At 43.1% G+C, this 21780-nt stretch overlaps 2 protein-coding genes across 18 annotated transcripts in view; one reads left to right on the top strand and one right to left on the bottom strand.

Moving 5' to 3' along the window:
• MCF2L2 (MCF.2 cell line derived transforming sequence-like 2) overlaps nucleotides 1-21780 on the bottom strand; it is a 159956-nt gene that overhangs the window by 58981 nt on the left and 79195 nt on the right. The gene's annotated exons all lie outside the window — the stretch shown is intronic.
• B3GNT5 (UDP-GlcNAc:betaGal beta-1,3-N-acetylglucosaminyltransferase 5) lies at nucleotides 1079-21096 on the top strand. 8 transcript variants are annotated; one of them, XM_032120183.1, is made up of 3 exons: nucleotides 2096-2262; nucleotides 2823-2944; nucleotides 16740-21096. In XM_032120183.1, the coding sequence occupies exon 3, from the start codon at nucleotides 17080-17082 to the stop codon at nucleotides 18214-18216; it is 1137 nt and encodes a 378-aa protein (XP_031976074.1). In that variant the 5' UTR covers nucleotides 2096-2262; nucleotides 2823-2944; nucleotides 16740-17079; the 3' UTR covers nucleotides 18217-21096. The 8 variants fall into 8 exon arrangements, with proteins under 8 accessions (XP_031976071.1, XP_031976073.1, XP_031976077.1 ...); XM_032120180.1 differs by lacking the exons at nucleotides 2096-2262; nucleotides 2823-2944 and adding an exon at nucleotides 1079-1235; XM_032120182.1 differs by lacking the exons at nucleotides 2096-2262; nucleotides 2823-2944 and adding an exon at nucleotides 1079-1239.

The following is a 21780-nucleotide window of genomic DNA, read 5'->3' as shown; positions in this document are numbered from 1 at the left end:
GCTGCTATAAAGTATTTAGTCATACTAGGACACACAACAGGAGAAAGGAGAGATCAAATGAAAAACTCCTTAGGCTTTGAAGCTTCCCAAAAAAAAAACCTGTATTGCAAAACAACACATCCTTCTGTAGGATCATCAGCTGCTCAGGTTTTACCCTTGCTCTGCTTTTGCTGGGTGACCTTGACAACAGTATTCCTATCTCTATTTTCTCTCTTGTGTGTGAAAAGAAAACAATTCCTTGCCTCACAAAGATGTTGTCAGATTTATGGCTGTAAAGTGACAAACAGACCCTAATTGTCATGATATGCAATAGTTAAACTTCTATGAAGTCAATGATGAGGTCAGGAATGATTCAGATCAATCACAGTCATGTGAAAGAATGGGAGATACACAATGGGTTTGTGTTTGATATTTATAGTCACTGAGAAATCTATGATTCTGTGATTCTATGAAACCACACAAGGCACAGCATTGTCGTGGCTTTTCAACCGAATCTGAATGCCATTTTTAAATCCAGTTTTTCTCTTTACAAAAGTTTGGCGGAAGTGTATTCAAGGAAGGCGCACTTATAGCACTTACTTTGGTTTATTTTTTAAATACTTCTGTCTTAGTCCTACTGCCCACAGAGATTGCCTTACTGTTGATGTTCTTCAATGAATCAGGCATTTCCCTCAGGCTGGTGTAAGAAAGTCACCAAGGTTTATGGGGAAGGTAGAAGAGAAGGAGAAACCCTAAATCACACTTTCTTACTCCTCTGAAGATTCCCAACAGGAAATGAGAGAAGCAAGTTTCACTGTGACCTACAAACTAACTACCAGCAATAAGATGTTATTTGGCACCTCGGAGACTTAGAGGAGCAGTTAGCTAAACTTTTATGGCGTCCCCTAAGAAATTTTTAAGATATAAGTACTTTTGAACATCTGGCACATTACTTTTAGCACTCTGAGTGTCAGCGCAAGACCTAGTTTTCCCACATAGCACACCGCGGTCTCACCCTCACCACCTCCTCGGGAGCAGGGCAGGCAGCGCCGCGGGGAGGCAGGGTGTTCGCAAACAGCGGGACACCCAAGCCGAAGAGGGAGCCCGGGCCGGGCGCGGGGAGCGCGGCGCAGGGGGCGGAGCCGGTGGCTCCCGGGCCGCCGGAGCCCATCTGCTGCCGGGGAGCGCGGTGGCCCGGCCTGTCCCTGCTGCCCGAGGAAGCAAGCGGAGGAGAAAGCAGCTCTCCGGCCAGTTCGGTAGGTGAGGTGCGCAAATCTCTGCTGGGTGTCGTCCCGTCGCCGCTCGCGCTTTCCTAGCTAAGAGCAGCCGGGTTGATCGCTCCTCTAATGGCTAAAGCGAGTCGCCGGGTAATTAAAATTAGCGAAAATATTCGGATTTTCTAAATGCTTCCCCCCCCCCCCCCTTCTCTGCCTGGCTTCAGGGATTGTAAGAGCTGGTCTGTTCAAGGGAGGAGAGCGTCTCACTTCTCCGCGTTTCAGGAATTGCGGTTCCCTGCTATGGACAAACGAGTTTTCCAACTGCTTTGTTTCCAAGGTTTCGGTGCAGACCGCATCCATTAACGCCGTACGCGCCTGCCCCTCTCCCGTCCTAAAGAAGCATTTTGGGATTTCAAATCCCTCGGATAAACGAGACCCAAACTTCAGTGTAGTTTTGATGCCTGTTCTGCGAAGCCTTTTAGCAGATTCCTCCCAACCTCTGATTGTTTGGCAGTCGATTATGCTTAAGAAAAAACAAAAAAGGGGGGCAGAAAATGATCAGGCTTTTTGTGGCACTTTCAGGGTCTTTCTCATGCCCTGAGCCTTGGAGGGAAAACTCCCGGCCACTCGAGCATTGCGGTGAAAAAACCCATTCAAAGGCGCGCCGTTTCCTCCCGCCTCTTGCTCCAGCAGCCCCTGCCGGCTTCCTATTTCTCCAAACTACTTTTTTTCTACAGGAAAAGTGTGGGATTTTTTTCTTCCTCCACTTTTCCCACACAAGAAACTCGCAGATCCGGCTGGGAGTTTCTCCGCGCAGCCCTGCGTTGCAACACGGGGACGCGCCCCCGAGAGCGCCGGGGCTGCCGCCCGCCCTGGCCTCGGTAGCGCCTGAGGAGCGCGGCCGGGAGCGGCGCTGCCCGGGAACGTGGGCACGGAGGCTGCCGCCGCCCCGAGCAGTTTTTGGGCACCCCGTAGGAAAAATCGGCAGGAGAAAACGCATTAGGCAAAAGGAGGAGAGTGAATGCTTTCAAAAAGGGCGTTTGCGTTAAGCAAAGCTAAAAAAAGAGTATCTTTTTTTGTCTGTGCTCTTGGCCAGGCTGCGGAGCTCCCAAGGGGGATGCTGGCGGCGGGGGGTATGCGGGGACTGGCCCGCCGGCTCCCGCCTTTGTTCCCCCGAAGGGGCGCCCGCAGCCGCATGGCTGGAAGCTGTTCCCTGCCTGCCGCCCCTCCCAGGCCACTCCCGGGCTCCGCGGATGCCCCGGAGGATGGGGACGGGGGAAGGCGCGGAGCGGGGAGGATCACCATCGGTTTGCGCAAGTCTGGGGGTCGCGGGGCTGCCGGGAGGCGGCAACAGCCATCGGGGGAAACCCCGTGGGGTCGGCGGGGTGTCCTCCAGCCCGCGATTTTCCCGGTATGTTCGAGTCTCCTGGGTTTCAAAGGTTTCGGGAGAGCTGGGGATGCCCTTGTTGCGCGCCGGGAGGGGGGCGCGGGGTAGAGCCACGGGTTCGGCCGGGCTGGGGGCGGCGGGGCCCCAGGAAGGGGAGAACCGTACTGGCTCAGCGGGGAGCACAGAAAACACCTGAGCTGTTTTGGGAAAAGTTGCTTCGTTAACTGCTTCTGCGCAAGATCTTGGGAGTATCCCGAGATGGGAGGCTGCCATTACACCGGTGTAAGCAACTACACTGAGTGCAAGACAATGATGAGAACGCCTGTAACTATCTTGGCTCGGCAAGGCAGTGGAGAACTCGGTACGTGCTGCAGCATCCTCATCTCGGGACTGCCCAGGCTCATGCGTGGGGATCTCTTAGCAGCAGTGTTGAAACTGCCAGTGCAGCTGTTGAAATCTGGTTTGTATGATGCTGTCTTGTTTTCACTTCTCCCCGCTTCTTGCATTTCTCCTAGCAGTTGGAAAGGGAAAAGGATGGGGCTAGAAAAGGAACGAATTATTTTTTTAAATGGAAAAATATCTGCAATCTAAGGGTTTTTCTCATTTCTTGTTGAATAGGGCAGGAGACAGTAAGTCACTGTTGGTAACAGTCATGGAATATTCTAGCAGTATTCCAGAAGGCTGGACTGTCACACAGAGCTGGGTGTTTCTCTGACATTATGGAAGTTACTGGTTGTTTTGCACAGAACTATTTTCATAGAAGTCCACCATCTATTATACACAGAAATGTAGTATCACAGTAAAAATGTGGGCTTTTTTGCAGGTAAAGGTTTTGAGGTTTGTTAGTTTGTTTTTCTGCTAAGAAATATAATAGTATCTGCTTACTGGTTGTCTTTCACTGAATGAAACAAAACTGTATCACTTTCTGCTTTCTCTGAGATCCCAAATTATTGAGAAACAAACTGGTTGCTCCTGCTGCCCAAAGCAGTAAGTTGGGACAGTCTCTCTGACATCTGGCCAAACTGGAGTAGTGAGTACTGATGCTGGGAATGGTAATTCACCTACAGATTAGGGAGAAGCATGTGGAAAACCCTGCAAGTCATCGCTTATCATTGGAAATGCCAGTGGCTTATGTGTTTGGTGTCACTCTGCACCTACAGTGTTACAGCATCCAGGATGTCCTGAGCATTGCCTCTGCCGTGGTTATCCCTCTGTACCTGAGCAACTGTCTAGGTAATCCTTTAACTTGAAGATGTTGGTTACTGAAAGTACAGAAGTGCTGAGGGGGTTTTGTTGTTGGGAAACCTCCCTGTGGCATTGCTGTTACTGCGGTGGATCTGGCTGGGCTTTGGAATTGGCAGAAAGAGGTGGAGGGAACCAGAACATGATGGATTAGCATTGCACTACCGGCTCTTCCTTCCACAGGGCACTTGCAGAGTTTAGTCAGATACCTTCCTTAGCTTCCTAGGATGTGCACCTCTCAAGTGAGCTATCTAATTATGCAACAGACCTCAGTAATAACTAATCTTTAAATTCCTGTGGAAAGCAGCATGGCCCACCTCTGTCAGGTTGGGCCCAAGTGAAAGCAGGATTTTTCACTGATTAAGGAGACATATTATTTGGATTCTTTGCAACATTTGAGGGATTGTGGTCCAGATCCTGAACTGAGACCTGTGCATTCCTGAGTCTTCAAAAACTGAAATAATAGTCATGGATACTAGAGAGGGTCCCTTCTTTCAAAAGTTTGCCAGGTAGGACCTTTGCCCCCGGCAGCAACAGGGAGAATGCTGTGGAAGGATTTTTGCCAGATGACACTTGACTTAAATTTTATAGTCAATGGGGAAACCACCACAATGCATGGAAGTAGGATGATGACACACCTTGATTTTGGAATTGCAACTTTTTAGAATGAACCTGTACCAGTCATGAAGTTTACTGGTTGCTTGGTTGGCTGCATAGTCTGATCTTCAACTCAGAATTGCTGCTTGGAGATGCTGTGGCTGCCACATGCCCAAATAACTCATAAAATCTAACAGATCCCAAGGCTGCTTAAACAACCTGCAAACAGATGACCTCGGAAGAAGAGAATGTTGTTGTAAGCAAAAGCCACTGAGTTGGCAGGACTGCTGAAGAGGGACACACAGGTACACCCTGCAAAGACCACAGGCTGTAAGTGTTCCTGTCTTGGCTTTCTGCAAGGCAGTTTCATGAGGTCGAGGTTGACTGTCTGGTACTAACTCCAGATTTCTGAATGTAGTTTAAGACTTGAATAAAAAATTGACACCCAGAACTCCCAGGAATGCTGCCATGCTCTGAAGGTACACTGCCACCTTTCAGGTGAGGTAGGAACTTGGGAATAAAGAACTTCTTTTGTCAGCACAGAGCATATTGTTGGAGGTGCTTTGGGACATGGCTCTAAAGGAAGAGATTTAATTGGTCCTTTGCAGTTAGAGCTAAGGAAAGTTTCTTCAAATTGAACATACTGTTGGCCCGCTAAGACTGCTCACATTTCTTCTCCTATCGTATCCTGCATCATTCGTTTCTTCCAGTCTCACATCCACTAAGACCTGAGGAGGCTTGTCAGACAAAACTGGCCTTTTGTCTTAGGGCAGAAAACTTAGTTTTTCTTGTTCTTTAAACTGCTACTCATCAGTAGCAATTTACATACAGTGCTGCAGCCCTGTGCCCTCAGCCCCTGATTAGTTGTGGTTTTGTACAGAATATGAAACAGGCAGAGGAAGGATGAAGTTTCTGCTACTTGACTTGGTTAACCAAAGGATGCTTAGTCTTTAACTTTGCACTGTGCACCAGACTGTGCAACCCATGTGTTTTATTGTTAAAACCACACAAAGTCTTTTACAACTCTTCCTTGTAACTTTCCTGACTTTCCAATAACATATTTATTCACTACATTTTTAGTAGGAAGCATTCTAGTGGGTAATAAGGGTGGCAAAGGTACCATACTTATGACTAATTGTTTTCTGAGGTTCTGGCTGCTTTGTCAGCAAGACCTGAGTAAAGTCCTGTGGTAATTACAAATACAGGCTTTTTAGTGCATTGTTCTCGAAGTTCAACTTTCTAGAACGATCAGGCTTCTTTAGCGGCGTCTTTGTTTTCCCTTCTTAAGTCATGCCTTAAATCATCCCTGCCTTGTAAGCTTCTGCTCCCATCTTTGCAGCTTTCTTCTACAGTCCACAGACTGGTGTTTTGTAGTTCTGTCTCTCACTGAATTGCATTTATAGTTTATACTTAACGTCGTTTCACTAAACTATCCTCACAGCTGTTCCTAATCTGGTGCTGTGTGTATGTGTAGTGCTGTAGGTAGTTAGTTACTTTCTTGGCCATATATTAATCTTGCTAATAAGTGTGTGTGTATATATACACACACACACATATATATACAACAGACATGTATTTTTATATATGTAAAAATATTATTTTACTGGTTCTTGATGTTATTGACTAGTGTGACCTATTATCCCTTTCTCCTAAGCTGAGACAAGTATTTCTGGTTAAATGCAAATACACAGGTTCCTTCATTTAATTTACAAAGACTGTAGTCTTGGACAAATCCCACTCCTTATTAAACACGTTGGAAATGTTTTGCAGCTCCTTTGTTTGACTTTTCTTATCTGATTTGCATCTTGAAGCTAGGCCTGAGGAACTCTTTGCTTAGTCCTCTGTTTTGTGGCTTGTTGTGGCTGCTTGTTAGCAGCTCTCAGGGAGGGCGCTTGAGCCGTGGTGAGCTGGAATTGCAGGATGCTGTTCCTCAGTGGCTGCAGCTCTTGTGTTTCTCATAAGTGCATGAGGCGGGGGAGGAGAGGTGCTTTGCTTTGCTTTTTTGCCATGAGCCTCTGCTCTTCCAGCTCCCCATATTTAATAAAAACAAAAATCAGGCATGTGTCTCCTGTTCAATCCCTGCCCTTGTTGCATTGCAGAAGAGGCTGTATAAAAGCCAAAATTCTCCTTAGTTCCCACAGAAGTAGGAGAGGATTAATGGAATTCATCCCACCCCGTTCGCAGACAGGCTTAAACAAAGCCTTGCATCGCTATTATCCCAGCCAATCTGCAGCTCCTTTGTATATGCTGAAGTGGTTCTCCATCCACATTATCCTAAAATCTGAGATGCTTACGTCTTTATGGCTGGCTTGAGGCAACCATGGAGACCCCCAATATGCATGTAGAAGCCTTCAGTACTGAATCTGTTTTTAAATTTTCAGAGAACTATCAGCTTGTGACGTGAAACACTTGACTGTCTTGAAAACTTTAAAATGTGTAAACTACATTAGAACCTTGAAACTTATGAAATCATATAAAATATTTGAAATTAAACATTTCACTATTGAACTAATGGAAAAGGATAGCTGGATATATGAATCCAGATCTCATAGAATCAGTGTTAAATCAGTGGTGAAACATTATCCTCTCTGGTCCTTTCTGCTGGCCAGCTCGTCCAGTACACTTAGTACAGCGAAACTTTTCTGTCTTCTATAACCCTCTCCCCTAACTGACAGTCACTTCCCAACAAGTGGGCTCTTTTGATACAAATAGAGAGTGGAGAACATGAACCTTACAGGTTTGGATAATGCTTGTTTGTTTAGCAGTTTGGTTACTCAAACTATCTCCTGTGCCTCTTAACATAATGTTTCTTCAGTTTCAATGCTACAACTATTCCAGGCTCTTCTTAGGTCTGTGAAGACTGTAAACGCTTTCAGAATTGAAGGCTGGAAGTTAGGAGAAATGGACAGTCTAATGTGTTGCTATTTCTAGATAATTATTTGCCTCAAGTTAGGATGACTCCTTAGCTGAATTTAAGGTGCTGTTTGTGTAACTTTAATTTTAAAGTAGTTAAAAATGTGAGTTCTTTAACTTCTGCTGGTACATCTTGAATGACTGGTACTTCATGCTTTTATAGAAAATGTGTGTGTGTATATAGCATATATAAACTTCACATTTACACAGCATCTGCATGTGTTGAAACAATTTTATCAAATTACTGCTGAGCTACCCCAAATGGTAATTAATCTCTTAAGAAAATAACTGCAGTACAAATGCTAAACAAGAAGTGAATGGGTGATCAGATAGGCTGCTTGCTTGATTCGGATAGATGCATTTCCTATTAATGAAAGAAGACATCCCACTAGATGGGATTATGCAAGAAGCAGACAGGGTCATTAATAACTTCCCTCTTCCCTCAGCCTTGAGCAGAATACAGCACTTCTCTCTTTCAGCTTAAGAGCTGGTGGCAGCTGTGTACAGCAGTGAACGGGAGGGGGTGAGAATGAACAAGGGCGGACTCTGTTCAGGGCCAAGGAACAGTGGGCAATGACTGTCTGTTCTTAAGTGCATGTAGGTCTGTGGGTGTATGGAAAGATGGAGTGGCTTGGGCTATATTTGCTCTTGGTGGTCTCAAGAGGAGGCCTTTGAAGTGTTGTGGTAATGGCAGCTCCACTACATTCATGGGAAGGGATGAGCCTTTACAGGTAATCTTAAAGAGGTTCTCTTCCTCATTGTCATTAACCAGAAAGCTCATCTTTTATAATTAATTACATATGCATGTGCTTTCTTAGATGTTGACAGAAGTATTGTTTTTCTCCACAGAGCAGCACCCCATAGCTTAAATTACTAGACCTTTGTGTGTAAGTGTGTGCTTTGCTCGAGGTACAGCTTTGTGCCTGGTGGATTCAGTGTAGCGTTGGACCTGGTGCTTGCTGGGTGTGTCTGTGTGGTGGGGAAAGCACGGCCTTGAAACTGCAGACCTGGACACCTCCCTGACAACAGAGCTGAAAACCAGGCTATGTTCCTGACTGTGTCACCTGGGTCATCAAGATGGAAGAGTCTTTAGCAAAAGTGGTGTTGGTTCTGACTTAGGATGGGAACCAGCACTAGTGCTCTGTAACCCAGTTTCCTCCAACCCTTTTGTATGCGGTTTGCAGGGTACAAGCAAACCTGTAGATTTGTCTCCCTGGGCTCTACTTGTGTGTTTGGGAAAAGAAACTATTGGAGGAAAGGATTTGATGCAGAAAAGGGTGATGCAGGACTTCAGTCATGCTCAGTTGTCTATAGAGCCTGAATGGTGTCTGGATGGTTAAGTCAGCATGAGACTTGGCTGAGGTGAATGAGCCATGCTTAAGAGAGACAGGAAAATTTATGCAGCTGAACTGATCTGGGAAGTCTTGATGGGATGATACTCTGCTATGTGGACTCAAGAGTTCACCTCTGGTCTGTGCTAACTTCAGTGTAGAACAGGGAGAGTTAATCTAATAGAACACTAAGAAAACCCACCAGCTCCCATACCCTGTAAGTTAACCAGTATATTTGACATTTTTAATTCAACATGTTTTCTCATCACTGGTCTATCTGAAAGAGAAAAACACAATCCTTTGGCACAAAAACACCCTGTATCCTAATCTAAAACTGAATTTACAAATTCTCATTTGTCTGTCTTCCAGCCTCAGTGCCCATATGGCACACCCATGTAACATCCAAGCTCTTGCTGCAGTATGGGACATCCATCTGGAGTTTGATGCTGAATTGGGATCACAGGCTACAGTAGTGTCTTAGGAAGAGGGATAGACTGGGAAGCAGATGAGAGAATATTTACTCTAGAATGAAAATCTTAAAACCTAGAAATGGCCGTGGTACAATGGCGTTAGCCTCCTGTTTAAACAAGCCCTTCACACACTTTCTAATTCACTGCATTTTTTAAAAGTAGTCTTACTGGGCAAAAGAAAGGTTTCTGAGAGTCCCCATAGAAAGGCAGCTTGAACTAGTCTTACAGTTAGTTGTGTCAGTCTGAAATTTGACTTACTCTTTTACTTTGGCAGCTAACATGGAAAAAGTCTGCTTCAGATAGTTGTTCAGCTTGATCTTCAGGTACGGCCTGAAGACTGGAACAGAAATCACCTCAGGTTTGTGGGGAAAATAGTCAGGAAATAACATCTCTAGATCTAGCTGCAAATAAATATTTGAATGGGCTTACTTAAAACAGCAGCAGAAAAAATTATTGATTAGATGGGGCCCTGATGTTGTAGATCTTCAACTGGAACATGCTATGAAACAGGGATATTTAGTATTAATGCCTAACTAGGGAATTTGCAATTTCTTGTCTTCCAGTGTTGAGTTTCGTACTGGACCCCTAACTGCTTGATATTTCACAACTGCTATCTCTAGTATGGGGAAAATAGTTTTCTTCTGTGGTCAGCTCAAAGTGTGCCATGTTTAATGGGATGTCCTTCTTGCAATATTGCCTGCAATACACTTTTGTAAAGAGGTGAATACACTAATGTGGCATAGAAAGTAGTGGCAAGTCCTTTGTAATGCCTCTTGTGGTCCTTGCCCACTTTCGCAGGCAAGCTGTGTTTGTAATGTCCTGGGAGTAAGTGATATTATAATCACTAGAAAACTCGTTACACCACTTGCACAGAAGCTTCCAGATAAGACTCCAAATACAAACAGAAATATCTACTGTAAAATGGAGAGGGAGGTGACTTTCCAGAGGCTATACTAATGAGGTAGCATTAACAGCTGCAGTTAATGTGCTCTGCCCCTTTCCTACCTCCTTTTGCCTTGGCACATGGGAGTAGAAAGGAATGTGTGCCAGTCTCATATGTCTTTAAATGCTTGCACTGTGAAAGAGAACTTACATAAATTTGGGCTGCTGCTCAGTGCATCGTTAGAGCTCATTGCTGCCAAAACAGATGTGGTGGGTTGTACAATAGGTGCCATTACAGCCTTTGTAGCTGTGTCTTAGAGCTCTGACTTGTCTATGTGAGAATTAAGTGCTTAACTCTGCTCAGAATAAGAGGACATGTGGCCTCAATCATGTCACTGCCAGACTGAAACTTCAGAATATTATCCTTACTCTCAGTGCAAAGAGCAGGCTCTTCTCACCCAATCTGCTGCATGCAAAGCAAAAAAATTCATGTTGGTGCTTGTGCATTTTATGCAAAATCCCTTGAACTAAATGACTCATATTTTGGAGACTCATGCTAGAAAATGCCATCCTTCCTTCCAGCTTGTATGGGGAAGAGTCCGCAGTGGATATGGGAGGTTAAAACAACTGAGAATTGCAGTCTAAATGTAGACTGATACTTGAAAGATGTGGTCCTGCTCCTCTCCTGCCATCTCCACAGTGGCTGTTTTGGGCAACTGATCTTGATGAAAGCAATTTAAGAAGGCAAATCTGTCCATTCTGGCAGATGTCTCCATTTACATCGGCTTGTAGCAGCTGGGAAGCTTTCAGTTCATTTTAGGGGAGACTGAAGAAATCACTCTTTCTTCCCACCCAATAGTTACAGTAAGTGAAAAACCTCTGTAGAAACTAAATCTCTATTGACAATTAGCTGCTTCCTGGCAGTGCTAAGCATTTGCAACCTGTTTCTGCTTCCAGCCCTGAAGGAATTGAACTGCTTTACTCAATTGCCATCTAAAGCTTTGCCATCCTTTTAATTTCTCTGCCAACATTGCTCAGCACTTGCAAGTTTTAGCCATCAGTGAGACTCAGCAAGTGGGCACAGCTTCAAATGGCTCATTTTTCTAGGTGTTGTTGTAGTTACTCTGATACAGAACTTCCCTGGAGGAAGTGCTGTGCTTCAATGCCCATTGTTTTTAACAAGGGGATTCCTCTTGACTGAGCAATTTCAGAGTCATTTAAGGAGTTTGTGTTTTACAAAGTGTTGGATGTTCACCTTCATGGAAAATCAGGTGTCTGTTCAACCTGAGAAGTCCTCAACATATGCACAAAGAGCATGTAAAAATGCTGGTGTATCATCCCAGAAATCTATTCCCCGAGTAGGATTTGCAGGCAAACTAAAGAGCTTGCAGGTGAAGCCTGCATAGGAGGTTGCAAAAGATGGGTTATATGTTCTTGAAACAAAAATTACAAAGCTACTGTCAGCCATTGATGCATTATGTTCCTTATTGATGCAACATCTGTGACCTGATTCTAAACTTTTCATAGATCTTTGGAGCACTGAACTGTTTCTTTTTGTTAATTCTATTGCCATTGTGACCATATTTTCCTACAGAATATTTGGCTGAATTAGCTTCCATTTCTCAACAGTTTGGACAGAACAAGGTGTAACACTGGAAGTTTTGACATTACTTGAAATTATTTTCTTTGCAGGCTGTTTGTGATTTTTTTTCTTCTTGGTGCTAGCAAACTATGTAGGAAGGCAGACTTAGGTAAGTAACTTACTGCATCTTTTTTTCTAAAGTGTCACTATGGCAGGAAGTCTTAGAAGTGCCAGGATGTAACCTACTTAGTATTTCTGTTCTTTTTGTGACTCAGCTCCCATAAAAGACAAACCTGGAGATTAGTTTCAAAGCAACTACTTAATATATAAGAACTTTTCAAATATTGGGAAGTGAAGAAGGAGGACATAGGCTGGGGAAGAGATGACAGATAACAGAACTTGTGAAGACATGTCAGCAACAGAAAAATCATCAGAGGAACCTGGGTTACATAATCTTGTAGCTAAAGCTGTAACCAGCAAACTCCATTCAGGCTTTGCTCCCATTAACTTAGACACATACTTTCTTAACCTTCAATTAGTCAATCATAATGAAAAATCTTGATAAACTTGTGTATCAATGGCTTATTTGATGTGTGAACTTGACTAAATTTCCTTTGGGCTTTGGGTGTAAACAGTACATAAATCAATACTAGAGATGGAAGACTTCAATTTCATAGGAATTATAACTGTTTAAATTACTTCGAACATGGTAAAAAAGTTTTAAATTCTGCTTAACAAACAGAACTCTCAAACATATCAAGATGTGTTCTTTGAACCCCATAGCCCCTTTCTAAATAGATTTTGATAGCTTCAAGAAAATCCAACTCACTCTCTTCAGGATTGTCCCATCCTTATACTAGGCTTGACACACCTGTCTGAATTTAAAGCTAGGCAGTGATAATCTTGGCCCATGCAGCTGTAGCTGCAGCATATCTGCCTCTGTCACCTCTGTGGTTGGGCACATTCCTTTAGTGCTGTAGAAGTTGTGTTGCAGCTTAGAGGACGTCTCTTGTCACCCCATGACATCTGATGTCAGGATGGAACAAGCAGGATGGAGTGCAGCTGAAACAGGAGGGAGCATCTCTACAGTGTGCCTTCTAACCTGGGCATCCACTCCAGTGTCAAACAAGCTGGTATGGAGTAGCTCATGCGGCAGAACTATCCTGACTTTAGAGCAAAAGCCTGTCCTAGGCTTCAAAATTTCTGTAATACCAGAGCCCGGCAGTAGCCCCAGAACTGAAAAGACCGAAAGCTTTAGAAACAATGTATGTTACATCTGGTTCTACAAAAGGAAACCCTTTAGTCATACTGTGCACTTAGGTTAGGCACAGCTTGACCTCAATTAGCCACTTTCTGATACTTTCTTCAGGGATTCAGCAGGTTGCTTTGGGGGGGCAAGAGGTTGGGAGGAGCTGAATTTGGATTGTTGAGCAACTATATAAATTCCAGAGCTGTTGCAGCTGTGGAAGGTTGGTGTGGTAAGGACAAGAGGGCAGGACTGGGGGCAGAGTGAGTCTGAGGCTGCCCCCAACAGCCAAGGACAAAACATGGACATAGAAAGCAGCAGCTCTTCAGATAACTTCTGTTTGGAACTAGGTAATGTTTGAGGTCTTCAATCTTTCTGGTAGGTCTTCTGAACTTTAACCAAGAGTTGCTGATGTGAAAGGGCCAGTTGCTACAAGTCAATTGTAAAAAATGGTTCTATTTAAAATAATGTTTCCTGGTATATCCTGCATTGCCTGGCAAAGCCACTTGTGATCTGAACATATCTTCTGTCCTAGGTGGGAAAAATAACTATACATTATGATCTTTGTCCTAAAATACATGTTGTGCAGGGATGTGGTGTATTGAAGCCCAGCCTGTGTATGGTACCGCACGACAAAAGTTGTAGCTGGGAGTTTTGAGATGTTCTTTCTGTCTTAGTTGGTCTCTTGGGTTTAGGTTTTTATCAGGGTGGTGCTGGAAAAAATCTCCATGTAGGATGTCTTTTGTGTGAATGTTGTCTCTTTGTGGTTATTTCTGTGAGGGGCTGTGCCTCTGGTGTTTCATGTCTAGGGTGTTTCTGTGTTTCTTTAGGATGTCTCTTGTCTGTCTCTCCTTAGCGGACTTTCCAAAACTGTTCTACTTCTATCCTGAAATAAACTCCATACTGGCTTTTTTCAAATACTGACTTCTGTGAACAGTTAAAGTAGCTCCCTAAGGATTTGCTTTCCCGTAGTGGTCACTCTACAAACTATTGAGTTTGCAAGTCCAACTATGCCAGCTCCTCTTTCACCCTAGACTATATTCCAAATGCAAAACACAGAATAGTGAACAGTTGCTACAATGAGTCATGCTTGTGGTAATATCGAAAGGTTACATAACAAACTCCTTTAGGAAAGGCGGGATTGCTACAGGACGGCAAAAGCCTGCAGTACTTGCAACAGAGGGGAATACCACATGCAGTTCTAATCTTAAAGCTGCCAGAAAGGAAGGCTCAGTCTCTCTCCAATCTTAGAGTGAATCTAACAGCTTTCAACCACAAGTAAGAAAATGCACACCAAGAGGACAAAACACCTTAATTACGGTCAGAAAAATGACTGTCAAGCATGGTTTTGTCTCTGTTCCATGGTGTTTCCTCTTGCTAGGGAGAACACACTGGTGAGTTGGATTATTTTCTTTTCCTGGAATGACGAAATTTAAATGGCAGCGAATAGCTCCTATGGTGTCTCAACCTGTTTTCCTTTTAAGGGAAGGAGAACATGACTAAGCCCAAAGGCTGAGTCTTGTAAATGGGCTATAAAAAGTTCTGACAATCAGAGAGACTCTACTTGTGCATTTGTACCTTTGGTGCACGTCTCCATACTTTTTTTGGAGAGAGATGGGCGAGTGGGTATAGACCTCCTTACTTTTCATCAGTATTGCTCATCTGTAGTCACATTTTAAAGTTTTACCTGAGAGGTATTTTTCTGAGGAGGATTCTGAACAACTTTTGTCTACTAACGGTTCATCTAGTTCTGCCGAACTAGAACAAGGAAATGACACACCAGACTGTTCCAGCACTTAGCCAGTTAATTTTCTGGCTTGTTTTTCTCCAAGGAAAAGCTTAAGTTCTCTTTACAGCATCCCTGACTTCAGGAAAGGGCACTAGGGAGCAGAAAACTGAGTCTATGCATGTCTCTTGTCCCCTGCTAGCTTCTCCATATTTAAAGCTGTTTCCATGATGTGTTTTGTGGTTGATTTTTTTGGTGTGTGGGTTTGGTTTGCGTGTTGTTGGTGTTTTTGTTTTTTTCTGGAGGCTGTTATTTTTCCCTAGGGGGAAATAACTGTCATGTAGGTTAGTTCCACTGCTAGCTCTCAGTGACCGTGTCCTTTGTATCTGTGGTGTTGACTTGTCTCCTTTTACCAAATGTTTCCCAAACTTCTTATCCAAATGTAATCTAAAAAAGTTGTATTTGGGGATGAGTATCCCTTGTTTACCAAGGTAAACTTTGCTTCATGTGGTTAGATTGCCTTGTGCTGCCTGTACTTTCAGTCCTCTGCTTTTAAGTTTATCATGATAGCAGTGAACAACCTGGTATCTTCAGACACACTCCTTCAAAAGAAACTACCAAATATTGGGATTTCTATAACACTCCAGCGTGTCTGCATCCCTGTGCTTCATCTGAAACCAGAGTAAGCTTTGCAATAGTGTCCTATTGTAAAGTTGCTGAGTTTATAACTCTGAGGTGCATTGTTTAACTTCATGTTTCCAAAATAAAAAGGGTTTAAACTGATGCTACAAAAAGCGCTGACTGACTTTGATTCACCAAACTGCCCATACAGCTTTTCTGTTATGCATTACAACCTGCAATCCTCAGAAACACCAGGGCATTATTTCCATTTTGAGCAGCTGGTCCCCTTCCTGGAGCACCACAAAATTGCCCCAAGTTTTCTTATCACTGTATGCTGTGTTATGTTCTCTCTTGCTATCTAGTTGCAAGACTTCAGATGGCTAAAGCAGTTCCAAAACATTTGTGCTGCACGTAACTTCTGACTTGAAAGTGATAGCTTGTGTTCTCTTGCTTCAGGGTTTGTTTCCGTGCAACAAATGCTTAGATGTCATTCCTTATGGTGCTAGTCCTACATTTCTTGCTTGACAGCTATTTTCGGCTTTTTATGGGATGAACAAGCAGTTGCTACTTCAGGCTGTTCTTGTTTATTATATAGCAGAGACAACTCCGGCTACAAGGGCAAGAAGGCTGGACTTGGGTGGCCTTTTGTGCTTTGGATTCTTCACTTAAACCCTAGCTGGCGGCAGAGACAGCAGCGCTGAAGTGTGAGCTGTGCGGTGTCGAGAGGTGTACGTGTGGCAGGGTACCTAACGAGGGAGCCGGTCCGTGTCTCGGTCCGTGTCTCGGTCCGTGTGTGTGTCCCCTGTGCCGTTTAACCGCGCACCGGCGAAAGCTGCCGGGCTGGGGGGGTGCGGTAGCGGCCGGCGCGGGGGCTCGCGGCCCCTCTGGCGCCGCAGCCGTTGGGCCCAACGGCCGCTCCCCTCAGGCCGCTCCCCTCAGGCCGCTCCCCTCAGGCCGGCGGCGTCGGGCACAGCAGCGGGGCCGTGCCGGGGCTTCGCGGCGGGGACGGTGCGGGACGAGGCCACCGCGGCGCCCTCAGGGCTCGGGGGGAAGGACCAGTGTGCGCATGGGGGTGGCGGGGCGGGGACACGGAGCGCTGCCGGGCGGGGACACGGAGCGCTGCCGGGCACTCGCCTGGCACTCGCTGCCCCCAGAGCAGTCGCAGGGCTCCGCCTGGCTCTGGGTCTTTAGCAGAGTGCCGTTCCAAAAGGCATTTTGTAAACTCGGCCATTTGTAGGGTGCGGCGCTCTCCGAGCTTAGAAGAACTTTAAAATATTGTAATCTGCCGGCTAATGGCAGTGGGGGTCTAAGACAGAGGTTTCTGTGTCCGTCTCCTCTTTCACTGGCCTCCACAAGCTTGCTCCGGGCCATTGACCGGCTCTGACTTGCTGCCAGTCGGTTCTTTTTGTATTTTGGGGAGTGAGAGGGATGTGTATGTGGGTGGTGATGGGCAGTGACTGAGTATTCAGCTCATTTCCATGACCAAACCTAAAATTAAGTGTGTTAATAACAGCTCACTTAAACTTTTCTCCTCTCCCCCCTTCAGAATTGGCAGGTGTTCATCTTCATGAAGGAAAGAAACACAAGAAGGTCCGATTAGAACTGTAGTGTTTGCTTCAAAATGCCCCAAAGGGAAAACACTCATCTGCAAGTCTCATCTTTCAAAACTGCCTGTGTTCTTTCAATCAAAGAAAAACGTTTTTTGAGAAAGATGACTTGTGAAGTCTGTGAACAAAGCTGTCTTCACAAGGATACTGAATGAAAGACATCATGCCTTACAAGGGACACTTATCTTGAAGGGTGACACTGTGCTCTTACACTAAAACACAAGCACTGTAAAAACTCTGATCCTGAACAAGAATAAGGACTATAAAAACTGCATCAGAATGTTTGTTAGTCCCAGAAGAGTTAGAAAATGCCATTTTTTGCAGATATGTGCCACTTGCTTCATACTGTGTCTCATGATTTTTTGGGTACCGTTTGATAATCACATTGTGAGCCATATGAAGTCCTATTCCTACAGATACCTCATAAATAGCTACCATTTTGTGAATGACAGCCTGTCTATCAGCAGGGATAATCTGAACAGAGTATCAAGCTACCAGTACTTGATCAACCACAGAGAGAAATGTCAGCAGCAGGATGTCCTTCTCCTACTGTTTGTGAAGACTTCTCCTGAAAACCGTCATCGGAGGGATGCAATTAGACAAACCTGGGGTAATGAGAAGTATGTTCATTCTCAGCTTAATGCCAATATTAAGACTCTTTTTGCTTTAGGACGACCAACAGACCATCTGCAGAAAACACAGCGGCAAAGAGAACTTGAGCTCGAAGACCAGAAATACCATGATTTGATTCAGCAAGACTTCTTGGATACTTTTCACAATCTTACTCTTAAATTGCTTTTGCAGTTTAGCTGGGTGAATGCCTACTGTCCTCATGCCAGGTTCATTATGTCTGCAGATGATGATATATTTATCCATATGCCAAATCTCGTTGCTTATCTCCAAAGTCTCACACAAATGGGTGCTCAAGATCTCTGGATTGGTCGCGTCCATCGTGGATCCCCTCCCGTAAGAGACAAGAGTAGCAAATACTATGTTCCATATGAAATGTACCAGTGGCCCTCTTACCCTGACTACACAGCAGGAGCTGCATATGTAGTATCAAATGATGTAGCAGCTAAAGTCTATGAGGCTTCATTGACTCTGAATACAAGTCTTTATATAGATGATGTTTTCATGGGTCTCTGTGCCAATAAAATGGGAATTGTACCACAATATCATGTATTTTTTTCTGGGGAAGGAAAGGCTCCATATCATCCCTGCATTTATAACAAGATGATGACATCTCATGGACATGTAGATGATCTTCGCCAGCTCTGGAAGCAGGCTACAGATCCCAAAGTTAAAAAGATTTCTTCAGGGATTTGGGGTAGAATGTACTGCAGACTAGTCAATATTGTGCTTCTCTGTAAACTGTACTATGTGGACACATATCCTTGTTCAGCTGCGTTTTCTTAATACTTGAATATCTGCAGTGAAGATCCACTGAGCCAAGACAGAGCAACAACGTTTTAGGTATTTATCCAAAATATATGTAAACATGGAAAAAGGTAAAATTTACACATGAATACTTGGGGTGGGCAGAGGGAGAGGAAGAAGACGGTCCCAGATCCTGTTCAGAGACTTACTGGAATAGCTCTCCTGTTGTACTTCAACTTTTTACATTGTAGCCTGGTTTTTTTACACTCTTCAAGGGATGCAAGTCTGGATTATAAGTGAACTATAATGGACTTGACTTCTAGACTTTGAAATGCTTGTTGAAAATGTCTGTTTCTTTGAACTTGTCAGTCCTGATGGTTTTTTTAAAAGCTAGGTGAACTAAGACTTGGCAAAAAAAAATCTGTTATATCAAAATGGAGTAGACCTTTCAAAACATGAGGAAAGTGGAACTTCTGGCTTGATGAATGAGACTATCACAGTAGTTTAAGGCAGTGTAAACTCTCTACAAATATTCACCATTTCTCAATACTTCATACAAAGTCTGTCTGGACCTGCACAGTTGACAAACAGTGAGTGCTAGAAGTGAAGACCTGCTACAATTGTTTTCTCAAAGCTCCCTAAATCTTTGAAATAGGGAGTGTTTGAATGCCCTCTGACTTGGTGATTTTAAGTAACAAAGGAACCACCATTAGAATGTGAAGCTATAAAAGTCAAACACTACTCATGTAACTGGTTGGGCTGATATTTTTCTGTCTTCTGAAAACTGAATCAACATTTTTAAAAAGTTCAATTTTTAATAAGCATATAAGTTAAATTAGTTTTCTTTTAATAATGCTTCTGTTTTCCAATATTCTAGAGGTGAAAAGCAAGCAGAAGTGCCCGAGAATGTTACACAGAGCTAGTTTAAGACTTAAAGACTTCAAAAAGCAAAATTTCATGCTTGTCCTAACAGCAAGGGAGGATATTTTCTGTACAAACTTTGACTTTGCATTGAAGGGATAGGGAGATGGTGATTCACAGAAACTCAGTACACAAATCATAATAACTAAAATATTTCTCATGAAGTCAAAATTGTCTTTAAAATTTCAGGGTTGTTTGTGTCCACAAACCCCTGTACCTTGAATATATCTCAATGTTAATATCACTTGCAAAGGAACAAAATACCTGTGCTTTGTAAACCAAAATAGAGCTAATTGATGTGCAAACAGCAGCCCTTATGAGTTGTCCTGTGGTGCCATGAAGATACTGCAGAGAACCAGAGCTGTAGGCTGTCTGCAGTCCTTGCACAGCTCAGTAAAGGTGCTTCCACAGACTCTCAGAACAGATATCTTAGTTGCTAATTGCCAAACCTGTGGCAGCTATACAGACTTGCTAATTTGAAGCTGTGAGTAGTAAACTTGCTTTAACTACTGCTACTGCTCTTGGAGCTGTGCTGCAGGTTTTCTGGTTTGAATGCATAATGGCATCTGTCAGTGTAGACAGAATCCAGAGTGAGCTTGCTGACTGTTCTCTAAGCTGTTCAGATGGAGGGTAGCTACTAGAATTAAGTCAAGTATGTAACTTTCTACAATTGGTTTTGCAGAAGGAAGATAATAAGATTCCTAACTGTCCCAAATATTGGGCATATAAAGAGCCCACAAATAAATAATTTATCAGTGTCAGAATGACCGAAGAGTGTAACAGCTATATTTCAGAAGGAACAAATGCAGTTCCTTTTCTTGCCTAAACAAATGGATAATAGTACTGGGGATGTAGATCTATATTACCTGTTGCATACAGAGAAAATAAATGCACATATAGAGAAAGTATTATTCTGTATTGAAGGAAAGCTGCTTCATCAGATTTCTGACTTGTTGTGAGCCATTTAAATCAACAAAGCTGCACAGCAAAACTCCACTGATAGAAAAAGCCACCCTGTTCACTGAAGGGAAAGAGGGTCTTCATATGCTATGCAGTATGCAACCAAAATGTACTAGTAAGACTATAGTCTTCCAGCATAACTATGCGTTGGGATTTGTTTTCACTCATACAAGCAAAAGTAAAGTAAGGTTTAAGTAGCTTTAACCAGCTAACATCTAAAATGCTGCTTAAATGTAGTTGCCACTATCTGAAAGTCACTTTTGACCATTGAAATTCTTTGTTTTACAGTTGGTTTGAGTGTTGTTTGGATTGTTTCTTAATCTTAAAAGGGCCTTGATGTTTGTAGTATGCATTTTCTTTTGCTGCAGTGAAAAGAAGTTGCTTGTTGAATAAAAAGGAAAGCATGAAGACACTCCTTTCAAAAAATGGAGACATAGAAAACTTCATCTTTTCTGATTGTAAACACAAATTAAGATTTGTACACTTCCATCAGGAATCTTTTTTAACAATAGTCTCGGTGCTCCAATGCAGGGCTGGTACTTCTACAAATAAAACTGTATCAGCCTGAATGGTCACTCCTCATTAAGAGTTTGACATTGTTGCACAGCATATTTAATGCTATTTTTTTTTACCTGTTTGTTTGGTTTGCATCGGTTTCCCTTTGATATTACTAATTTTTATACAAAGTATTCGATATTTATTCTTAAACTTTGCTCTGTACCACAGAAAGACAGTTGTTTTGTAAAATTTGTTTTGAATAAACAGACTTATTTCTTTTAAAAAAACCTAAACAATACAGCAAAGGTAAATATCTCTTGTTGCTTTCTTTGTAACTGACAGGATCAGTTCTGATACTTCTAAGTGTTGTTCTGAGTTCCTTTTTACAAGAGGACTTCAAACTGCCCCTCACTTTCCCCCTGCCCCCCATGTGGGCAAAAGGCAAAACTGGCATTCCCAAGAAAAGAGAGAGCTCACAAATTTGTTTACCAAGCTTCTAGGTCTAAAGCTGAATGAAATTGCCAGGTATTAGAAGCTTAACCTGTTGTTAATGTTATAATTTGTATGTTCTCTTCAGGCAGCCATTCCTCTGGAGATGTGTATCTTGTCTACACAAGATTTCAGATCATACTTTGCACCTTTGGAAAAGTAGCTGATGGTTTGGGGACCAGACATGGTATTTTTACAGGGTATAATTAAATTTAGATAATTATGATTTGTATGTCTCTCCAATTTGTCTGACATAATGTATCAAGTTAGGGTTTTTACAAAGGGAGTCAGAATTTGCATCAGGTAACTCCAGTGTATGAGACGGGCATAACTTAAGTATGAATTATCTAAATGATAGTGAAGAAGACAACAAATGAAATGAAGTCAGAATTGTGGCATTTGTCTTCTTGCAGGGTGAGTTTTGTTGTGGGTTTTTCATTTTCTGGGGTTTTTTTTTAATTGTTCCCTTTGGCCTAGAAATTGCAGTTTAGATAAAACTGTGTTTGCTTGATATTTTTTGTTGAACTAAGTGATTTAAGTATCTGGTGCTTTAGAATGCATCATTAATAATCTTTTTCTCAAGATTTTGCAGAAACTCTAGCTTGCAGTGAAAAAGGCCAGAAGCTTCTCAGAGGTATATAGTCAAATGTGAATATTCTGAACACTATGAGATGCTCTTTAACACTGGGGTTTTTTGTAAACACATGCAAGGCTTATTCTAATGACTTCTTCTCT

Source organism: Corvus moneduloides, chromosome 10, assembly GCF_009650955.1.
Source record: "Corvus moneduloides isolate bCorMon1 chromosome 10, bCorMon1.pri, whole genome shotgun sequence".
In the NCBI taxonomy this organism is placed as follows: Eukaryota; Metazoa; Chordata; class Aves; order Passeriformes; family Corvidae; genus Corvus; species Corvus moneduloides.
Note: the sequence above shows the minus strand (reverse complement) of the source record. Positions and strands in the feature narration are given on the sequence as shown.